This window comes from Camarhynchus parvulus, chromosome 10 (assembly GCF_901933205.1).
Source record: "Camarhynchus parvulus chromosome 10, STF_HiC, whole genome shotgun sequence".
Lineage (NCBI taxonomy): Eukaryota > Metazoa > Chordata > Aves > Passeriformes > Thraupidae > Camarhynchus > Camarhynchus parvulus.
The window spans coordinates 2,554,154-2,564,857 of record NC_044580.1 but is presented as its reverse complement, the minus strand read 5'-3'; the positions used below and the strand labels follow the sequence as shown (position 1 = coordinate 2,564,857).

Genomic DNA, 10,704 nt, shown 5'->3' with positions numbered 1-10,704 from the left:
CTTCCATTTCCACTGAAGCTGGTTTATGCTCAAACTGGAGCCCCAGCCCAAGTGTTGTTTTCACTTCACAGCTTTAGCAAATATGGGGAGAGTTTCCAGGCAGCTAAAGTAGCTACTTACAGAATTAAATCACAACAGGACACAAGTTGTTTCTACATTTCCATTTAGGGTGCCAACTGATGTTATGAACCAGCTCCCTTCTCTGATCTGGATGATGAAATCCTTCAGGTTAAACCTTAAACCCTTGGTGTGTTTTATTTTTCAGATTTTTCTGGCTAAGTCTTCCCTGCATGGAAAGTTTATTCCATGTGTGAGAAATGGGACAGGTCCTTGGGGATGCCAAAGAAAGAGGCCTGGGTTACACAACCACTCTCCTGGTTCAGCCCACAGGCAACAAGACTGAGAGTGACAGAAAATCACCACAATGAGCAACATCTCCAGGGCATTCCTCCTTGGAAGCTGAGGGGTGAGAGGAGGTCAGCCTTGGAACGGCTCAGGAGATGCTCCCACCCAGCCCCAGCACATGCAGTGATGGGCTGAGCCTCCAAAGGCTCACACCACCTCCTGAGAACCCTCAGTCCCTCTAAATCCAGCAACACCTGCAAGGATGGGCAGCTCTGGAGCAATCCAGCTGCAGCTATTGTTGTCAGAGAATGGATGAAAGTACTTTGGAAAATTGTATCCATCTTCTCCCTTCTCTGCAGCAGTCTGTCTGTGCATGGCAGCTCCTGGGCTCTTGCAAAGAAAGGCAAGAGGTCTGGCTGCTGAAACTGCTTCCTTCCCAGAGCAAGATCACAATCTCATGCTAATGGAATCTTGCCCACTGTGGTTCAGACAGGAAGGGAAACTTTCCCAGCCTCCCACATCCCTGCAAAAGCAGGAGAGTGAAATACACTACACAGAGCATCCTCCTGAATCCAGAAATCTGGGAAAGTTATCACCAAATACTGCCCTCACTGCTGGGTGAGCAGTCAATCCCCTCCCACACAGGTGCTGTAACTCTTCCAAAGGGAAGAGAGATTTATTTTCTTCTCTCCCACACCTATACTTGAAAGAACAGCAGAGCAGATGTACCTGGGGGGAGCTGCATGGTTTTCCCATATGCTGCAGCAGAGGACATGGCTTGACCCAGGGCCTGGTTGGAGCCTAAAGGCTGCTGAGAGCTGGATTTCCCTGACCCAGCAGCTTTATGCTTGGATTTGGACTCTTTAGAAGGCTTGGTCCACACCAGGCTCTCCCCAACCTGCAGGGCAGCTCCCATCTTCTGGGCCATCTCCACCATCTTCTCAAAAAAGAAGAGAAGAGAAGAGAAGAGAAGAGAAGAGAAGAGAAGAGAAGAGAAGAGAAGAGAAGAGAAGAGAAGAGAAGAGAAGAGAAGAGAAGAGAAGAGAAGAGAAGAGAAGAGAAGAGAAGAGAAGAGAAGAGAAGAGAAGAGAAGAGAAGAGAAGAGAAGAGAAGAGAAGAGAAGAGAAGAGAAGAGAAGAGAAGAGAAGAGAAGAGAAGAGAAGAGAAGAGAAGAGAACTGTAAGCAGGGACACTTCAGAGAACAATAAAGTCAACAACTCCATCAACAAAAAAACGACAAGAAAAGATCTGTGGAGAGCTGGCTACAGTTTGGTGCTTGGGGGAAACATCTCCACTAATTCAGTCCCTTAATTAAGAGGGAATCTTGTCTTGCTGTGTATTGATTGAAGAACTGAGCTTCAAAGAGCAGAAAGGAAGCGAGCAGCTCTCAGCAGGCGCTTGCTCTGCCTGGAAAATCTCACAAGCACAATTTCCTCCTAATAACTGGACTCAAAGTCAAACCTCCTCCTCATTTTCTGGCAGCCCTGGGGTGGCTCCTGAGCTCAGGCACAAACCTCAGGGTCGAAGTCGGGTGTGCTGCTCTCCCTGGCCACGGTGACCTTCCTCTCCATCTCCTGGAACTGGCTCAGGGCCCCCTCCTTGTCGCCCTGGTTGTAGAGCAGGACAGCGTAGTTCAGGTTGATGAGGGGGTTGCACCTGCAGCAGACACATGGGATGCATCACATTTCCTGAGGGAACACTTATCCTGGCTGCAGGAATGCTAAGGTGTGCCTGAGCAAAGCTGGACACACCTCATTGTCTGACAAAGTGCTTTGGGAGCATGGCTGAGACCCCCCTGCCTGATGACAGACCCAGTGCTGGGCTCTGCAAAGGCCCTGGGTGTCAGTGCCAACAGAAACCCCCCATCACTGCCTCCCTCTCTGCAACAGCCAGCTCTGGGGGCAACCCTGGGACTCTCTGTCTCCCAGCCCCACCAGTGATGGGGCCTTTTCATACTGACACAGATTATGTTTCTCTGATTTACCTCAGAGTCTCCCAGGACTCCCAGTCTGCAGGAGAGCAGCTCATCATGGGACAGGCAGCACAACAGAGCCCTGCTCTTGGGTTTTATTTCACAACCTGACACACCACAGAATGTGCTGTTTACCTTTCATTCCCTCACCTCCTCTCTCTCGTACCTCAGCAAAACCACACACAGCTGCAGGTACTGCTACAGGTGAACACAGGCACCTGCACACCCCTGCCCCCTCCTGAATGAAGATTTCACAAGGCAGAACTGCTCACACACTCTCATTTCCCAAACAATCCATCTCCTTCACTGGGTTACATTAACCCTCTCCATCTGGGCTGGCCAGGAGAGCCAGGTGTCACTGTCATGTTTTCCGAAAAATCCCTGGATTTTTTCCCCTGGGAAGCTGAGAAGCCTCAGAGAAAAATGCAAACAATAATTATCTGATTGCTTCTCCCTGTTTGGCTGCTTTGGCATGTGGTCTGGAGACTGTTTGTCCAACTAGTGGTTGTTTGATTGGTTTAATGTGAATTGTTTTAACTTAATGACCAATCACAGCCAGCTGTGTCAGACTCTGAGGAGTGAGTCACGAGTTTTTCATTATCATTCTTGTTAAACCTTCTGATGTATCCTTTCTCATTCTTTAGTTTTAGTACAGCATTCTTTAATATCATAGCATATCATAAAATAATAAATCAGCCTTCTGAGAACATGGAGTCAGATTCCTCATCTGTCACCTCGTCCTGGGGACCCAGCAAACTCAAGAGCCAGGGTGGGTGGGTGGAGCAGCTCTGCCTGCTCCCAACTCCCTGTGTGGACCCCACAGCAGCATCCCTGCACCCAGGCCAGGCAGGGATGCTCTGATGCTCCCTGGGTTGACAAGAAATGTGAGTGAGGTACTGGTGCCCTCTCCTGGAGCATGGCTGGGATAACTGAAACCATCCATGGCCAAGGCAGAGGCAAAAATAAATAAATAAATAAATAAATAATATTCAGTAAAAGTTTTATAAAGAATATCCTAGGTTAAAATATATTTTAATTCTATTTTGCCTTTAATTTTTGCTGGTGATAATGGATTAATGGTGTCTTTTTATTCACTAGAGCTCCTGCTTGACCAGACAGGATGTGAAGTGTCTTGTAGATTTGCACTTTGAAATACTACCAGGATGGGCAGTGAGTTTTGTGAATGCATGTTTGCTGTTTCACTTTTTTGTCCCCATTGCTCCTCTGGAGCAATGCACAAGGGAAGGATCCTGCTGGCCCTGGGCAATAAATGAAGTGTAACCTGCAGGCCCTGACTCTCCAGTCCTGGTGTCTCTCCATCCCAGTGCAAGGAAGGCAACTGTTAGAAGAAATCTCACTGCATTTAGAGCCATGGCTTCTCCTTTAACCAGGAAACTGGAATGCTGAGCCCACCACAGAATGAGCCCTCCTCCCTGTCTTTCCAAAACACTGAGGAGATCAGACAGTCCTGAGAACAGGCAGTTTTAAAATTAATTGAACCTGATGGAGCTATTTCACCACCTTCAAGAGCTGAGAAGCAATATGACAGTCAGAGAGAAATCAATAGCTGAATACCCACAGAAAGGACAGTTACAAGCCACAACCAGGAGTGAAGCATTTTTCTAAAGAGTTTTCCAAGTTATTTCCATTCCAGCCCCCAGCATGGCACCTAGGCCACTACAAAAGCATTCCTGGTGATGGCAACCAACCACCTTCATCCCCATCAGCTCAGAACACACCAGAGCAAGGGAAACTTGTGGGGACCCAGATTCAGCCTCACAGTCTGGATGTTCCCCCCAGCAGGCCCTGGCAGTGGGAATTCATTTTTGCTTTGATGAGAGTTTATTTTCCTGGTCAGACCATAGAGCTGAAGTATTGCCCACGTGCCAAATACCTGGGCAAAGCTGTAGAGCCCATTTACTGCTCTTTCTCTTTGAGCAAAGCACAGAAGGCCCTGACTAAGGAGTCTGAGCTGCCTTTAAGGTCCTGTCCTCCCTTGCTAGGCATGGAAAGATGATTAGGAATAGAATCATGGAATGGTTTGGGTGGGAAAGGACCTTAAAGCCCATCCAGTGCCACTCTGTGCCATGGCAGGGACACCTTCCACTGTCCCAGGCTGCTCCCAGCCCTGTCCAGCCTGGCCTTGGGCACTGCCAGGGATGCAGGGACAGCCAGAGCTGCTCTGGGCACCCTGTGCCAGGGCCTGCCCACCCTCCCAGGGAGGAATTCATCCCTGGTGTCCCATCTACCACCACCTTGTGTGGGCCCTGCAGATAAAAGTGCTTTTGGCCCTGCTCTGTCACCTGCAGACACACTCTGGAGTGCTGGTAGGTCTAAGTGTGCAAATATTGACAGTAAACTGGGGAGAGAAACAAAACTATTAATAAATATGAGGTAATTTTGGTTTTGTGCCTGGAATGATGACATACTCTGAGGTTCAGCTTAACATTTCTGAAATCAAGTGCTCTGATTTTAAGACTTAGACTGCAAACACAGATGTTCTTAATGAAGGAGCTGCCCTTTAACTAGCTTTATACAAACTTCTTGCACATTCTCCCAGCTAAAATCTTCCCTCTGCCCAATTCAGAACAGGCTCTACCCCAGACATCTCACTGCTCTGCACTGTGCTCAAACTTTGGGTTAAAAAATATGTTTTCTTCTATTCAATCTGCTCCACTGTGTATAAATATTCACCAAAAGGAGGACTGGCATCCAAAGTCACCACCACTGATTCACTACCCAAAGAGCAAAACAAAAACCAGCTCTGGGTTGCTCTGAAATAAAATCCTCTCTTATTTTTCAGAGCTGACTTAAATTAAATAAAAAAAAAGTTTTAATACTGGCACTGTCACAGCTACAAGAATCAAAGTATTTCCCAACTACAAACCATTTAGGGCTGAGATAGAGTGAGAGGCAAAGGAAATGAGTGCAGGGAGGCAAAGCAAACCCAAACCAGTGACAGCTCTGACAAAAACTTACTTGTCCAAGGCCACAGCTTGCTCATAGGAACATTTGGCATTCTCAATGTCTTCAAGGTTGGTCAGAGCAACTGCACCAAAGCAAAACATACACACAGGAGGAGATGTTTCACAAGCAGCTGATTTTTAGGACAATTGTGAATGTCATAAAATAGGTGTCAGCAGGGTTGTCTGGACTGCTGCCAGGATTAACCCTACTGAATGGAATGGCCTGGCTTGGAAGTGACCTTAAAGCTCATCCAGTCTCAACCCTTCTATGGACAGGGACACCTCTCACTATCCCAGGTTGCTTCAAGTCCTGCCCAAGCCCTGGCCTTGAACACTTCCAGGGATTCAGGGACAGCCACAGCTGCTCTGGGCACCCTGTGCCAGGGAAGGATTTCTTCCCAATATCCCATCTAACCATACAATGTCGCTTCTGACATGTTTATCTCATTTCATCCCAAAAATATCCAGTGCTGGAAACCCACACCCAGTCCTTAGGCAACCCAACCCCAGTCTCACATGTGTCAAGTCTTTTCCAATGTTTAATCTGGACCTGACTGCAGCTTTCCCTTCTATTTCCCCAGAGAGAAGAGACTGGGCATCAGCTCCTTAGTAAAGCCTTTATGGCATGTTTCTTTACTTCACCCCACACCTCCTGTCTGTGCTGTGGTGTTCCCAAGAGGGATGCACAGGGAGCATCCCATACCTGCCAGGAGCATGTAGAGCTCTGCCATCTTGGGCTGGAAGTTGATGGCAGCACTGAGGAAGTGGAAGGCTGAGGCATACTGCTGCATTGTGAGGTGCACCAAGCCCAGGTTGTACAGGATCTTCCAGTCAAAGGGAGCCAGGTAGTTTGCCCTCTTTAGGCAGCTGATAGCCTTGGGAAAAAAAGGGATAAATGTGCTAGAATAGCCCCCACATTCTCAGGTTTCTGTGGATGAGATGTCCCCAAGGTATTAGAAAGTCTTTTTTCCCAGCCCCATGACCAAAGAAGTCAAGATTTGTCTGTTCTGCTTTTCAAGGTTATTTTCTCTTATCTGTTACATTCTTTCTCTGAGAAAGAAAGAATCTGCTGAGATCTGTCCAGTAGGTTGGGTTGTGGCACAGTCCCTGCCCTTGGGGTGGTGTTAACTTGTTATACTAAGAACTACCTGTACTTTATTTACAATAATTTTCCAATACCTATCACCTATGTCAGACAGTCTGTCTCTACTGTAAACCAATCCAAAAGTGTCACCATCACAGCAGAAGATGGAGGACAAGAAGAAGGAGAGGACATACCCAGATTCCTCCATCTTGCTTCTTGAACCCCCATTCTAAAACCCCAAAATTCTACATTTACATCCTGTGATAAATTCACTATCATTCTACTCAAACCCTTGTGGCTTGTAACTCCTCACACAAAGTTGGTAATTGTTTCCATGGGCTAAAATCCAAGGCACAGGTGGTTTTGACTCTGTGCCAAGGTCTCTGAGCCCCCTGCCAGGGTCTGGGATCACTCAGGGCAGCCAGAGGAATGTCCTGGGTCCCGACACCACATGACAGGAATCTTGTGCTTGCGTGAAATTGGATGCAGATGGGAAAAAATGGAAACTGGATACTTACTGCCACGTATTTCTTCTTCCCAAAGAAGCACATGCCAATGTTGTTCCAGAGTGGGGGGCTCTCAGGAACACTGCTGGCCACCACCTTGTACTTGGAGAGGGCGACATCGAAATCCCCGTGGGCCTGCATCATGCTGCCAGCAGCCAGCGTGGCCTGGGGACAACACAACAGTGACCCACTCACAGCCCCATCTGCTCAGGCACAGCAAGAACACGAGAGGACAAAATGATTAAACTAAAACCATCCCAGGAACAAGCATTTCACTTCTAAGGACTGCCAAGATCAACAATGGCAGCAGATGGGGATTCTGGAATCTCCCACCACAGAGCAGAACACAGGGTGAGGAACAAACCTGAGTCTGCTTCTCCCTGCACTGTTTGAATCATAACTGTCTCAGAAATGAGTCTGCCCCATCCCTGAAGTGTCCAGGCCATGCTGATGGAGCACCCTGGAGTAGTAGGAGGTGTCCCTGCCCATGGCAGGGGGTGGAAGAGGATGGGCTTTAAGGTCCCTTTCAAATCAAAGCATTCTGTGAGTCTGTGATTCCATCAGTACTGCAACATGACACTACAAATGTTTAGGGTAATTTTTGGGCTGACAGAAGTACTTCTTAGAGTCTGAGGCTCTGAAAAGATCTGTGCACTAATAGATTCTTTTTACAACCAAGCACAGATAGAAATAGTTCTGGTGCAAGTTAAGTGGGGAGTAAAATGTACTCAAGCAAAGCTCTCCTAGATCCCACTGACTGGCTGATACTGCAAATTAATGGGAATATGCATGGGGAAAAAAAAGGAAGTGAGTACAACACACTATATTTAAACCACACTAGTTAAGTCCTTTTTAAGATTTCACAGTGACAAGTAAAATTCCTAAGTGTAAAGGTGTTTTCACAACAACTCATGTTTGTCAACCACATATTTCAATGCCCTGCATTGCCAACAGGGAAAAAAAGGAGAGAAATTAAGCAACAGCCCTAAAAAGGAAGCAGTTCCACAATGAGGAATGGAACTCAGACATCAAGCTCAGCTTTCCAGGCCAGAGCCAAGGAAATATACACAGCAGCTGGAAGCACAGGCTATCAGCAGATGGGAGAATAATAAAATGCAGTATCACAAGAGACCTGGCACAGCTCTTCAGGGATTTTTAAAATCCAGAAGATCTTCCTTCCAAAGTAAATTCCACCTGGCTTTGGTGCAACTTCAGATTAAAAACTAAAGGGATCAATTTAATATCCCATATTCTGCCTCCTGCCCTTTCCCTACCTCCACACACATCCAACTCCCTACCCAGGGAAACATCCCAGAATGTATTTCACAAAAAGCTCTCTGGGCAGGATCCTTTCCAGCCTCTCCAGGCTCCAGATGCAGATGGCAGAGCTCTGACAGTGGAATTGGCTTTAGGAGGTGTCCCCTCATGGTTCAGCTGGGTCATTTCCACTCTTCACCATACCTTGTAGTTGCCTGGGTCGTAGGTAAGCACATTTCCAAGGTGTTCAAAAGCCTTCTGGTACTCCCCAGCCTGGGAAAAGAAGTACATAAGCATCAGAAATTCAGGAATAAGGGGAGTTAAGAAGGAGAATACAGGGTTTGTGGGCACCACAATTTCTGGTTCAGTCAGAAAAGTGAGTTGTACAGTGCTCCCATTACACACACATGTTCCTGTTTGATAATTCACAGAACAGATTCTAAGAATTTGACTTGGCTGGATTCACTGTTCTGACCCAACCACAAATGAGCTGCGGGCTCACAGGTCTCTGCTCCTTTCTCTATCCCAGAAAACAGGCTACAAACTGCTACTCTGCACATCCCCAAGTCCCTCACCACAAATTCCTCACTGCCCAGGGCTCTCCTGCTCAGGGCACTTCCCTTCCCTTGTCTTCTCATGGACTGAAGGTGTTAGAGGGCATCACTGGGACCATATATGAGCATGTGAGAGCTTGGAAACACTTAAATCCTATAGGTTGGAACCAGATAAGCTCTAAGGTCCCTTCCAAGCCATCCTGTGATTCTGTGGTTTCAACTGAATCCACCTAAAGCTCACCTCATTCCCTGCCACAAGCAAGGACACCTTCCACTGTCCCAGGGTGCTCCAAGCACTGTCCAGCCCGGCCTTGGGCACTTCCAGGGATCCAGGGGCAGCCCCAGCTGCTCTGGGCACCCTGTGCCAGGGCCTCACCACCCTCACAAGGAGGAATTCCTAATTCCCAACATCCCATCCATCCCTGCCCCCTGGCAGTGGAAGCCATTCCCTGTGTGCTGTCCCTCCATCCCTTGTCCCCAGTCCCTCTCCAGCTCTCCTGGAGCCCCTTCAGGCCCTGCCAGGGGCTCTGAGGTCTCCTTAGAGCCTTCCCTTGTCCAGGTGAGCACCCCCAGCTCTCCCAGCCTGGCTCCAGAGCACTCTCAGAGCAGCTTGGGGGCCTCCTCCTCCTTTCAGGCACTACTGCCTGTTCTTCTTTGCTTGTTCACTCTTTGGGAAGCCAGCTTCTGGAATAATCCAGCCCTTCCCATCCATTGCACAGACACAAGGATAAGCACACCTTTGTTATTTAAATTGATTCTGATTTTCCTTTATGGTGCATTAACACTCACAATTTCATGGCTGCTTTTTCAGGATAACTTGCAAGATTCCTGCTGCAGAAACAAGGTAATGACTAGTCATGTTTTGTTATACTTGGAGGATTTATAACAGAGTTAGGGCTGTTGCCAAACAGAATTCCTGCTCTGGCTCTGCTCCAGGGAATCAGCTTGCTTTTAGCAGCAAAGACAAGATACAGAAAAGCAAGTTCTGTCCTGTTAAATTCAGTCTGTAGAGAAGCATGTGCAAGCAATGGGAAGGTGGATAGAAATTAATTCTATAAAAAATCCAACAGGGTTACATTGAAAATAATTCAATTTTTGTAACAGTAACAGCATTTAGTACCTGCAGGTACAGTAGGCCCAGGGCTGTGAGGAGGTCTGTGTTTTCTGGAGAAAACCTGGAACATAAAAGCCTGAGTTTGTTTTTCAGCCCTTCTAGAACAGGGTAAAAAATAGAACATGGAATTCTGATGCTACATTATTGTTGTATCAACCCAGGAAATTAAATTGTTATTACTAAAAACAAATATTAGAACTGCCATCATGGAGACTTCCTTTGAATAATATCACACCTCAGCTACCCAAATATCTTCTGGGGATTGGTGGGAAGGCACAAGGCTCTGTGAAATACATCTGGACACATAATAAGATAATGTGGTTTTGTTAAGCTTCAAAGTGAGTCTGAATCAGTGACCTGGAAATACAAAATGAGATTTTCCATTGTCTCTCATAAACCACCCTGTACATCCATCCATCCTAAGCCTCTTGGGCCATGTAGGGCAGGCAATCCTCAGCATTCCTGATGGATTCTACACACTCCTCATCAGAATTTTAATTCACCTTATAAAAAGATTACAAATAAATAGGATGGAAACCACAACAAAAAAGGACAAAGCTGAGAGAGAGACACAATTTGTGGTCTCACTCACCCCAAAAGGAGTCAGGTTTTAATTCCCTGCTACCAAGAGTTAAAAAAAAAATCTGATCTGCACACTCACACTGGCACCTCTAAACTTCAACCACAACAAAACTGGAATACAGACAAGCAATAACAGACTATCCTGGAGCTAGAAACAGCAAGAAAAATGTCATAGGCAGATGAGAACAAAAAAAAAAAGCCCAGGAATAAAGAGGAATGAAGAAGAAAGAAGGGCAGGGGAGCACCAGGATAAGAATATAAACCTGGTAAGATGCTTAGCAAGGATTATTTACGTAATAAACATTCTAGATTAGTCCAAATGCC

General features: G+C 46.8%; 1 protein-coding gene across 2 annotated transcripts in view; it reads right to left on the bottom strand.

The window, feature by feature from the left end:
• The window catches only part of BBS4 (Bardet-Biedl syndrome 4), a 37,541-nt gene that overhangs the window by 1,899 nt on the left and 24,938 nt on the right, over positions 1-10,704 (bottom strand). For both annotated transcript variants that reach the window (XM_030955655.1, XM_030955654.1), the window contains 7 exons: positions 9,805-9,859; positions 8,335-8,403; positions 6,886-7,038; positions 5,987-6,158; positions 5,297-5,366; positions 1,860-2,001; positions 1,075-1,282 (listed from right to left, as the gene is read on the bottom strand). In XM_030955655.1, coding sequence (XP_030811515.1) covers positions 1,075-1,282; positions 1,860-2,001; positions 5,297-5,366; positions 5,987-6,158; positions 6,886-7,038; positions 8,335-8,403; positions 9,805-9,859 — 869 coding nt within the window. The remainder of the gene's footprint in view (positions 1-1,074; positions 1,283-1,859; positions 2,002-5,296; positions 5,367-5,986; positions 6,159-6,885; positions 7,039-8,334; positions 8,404-9,804; positions 9,860-10,704) is intronic.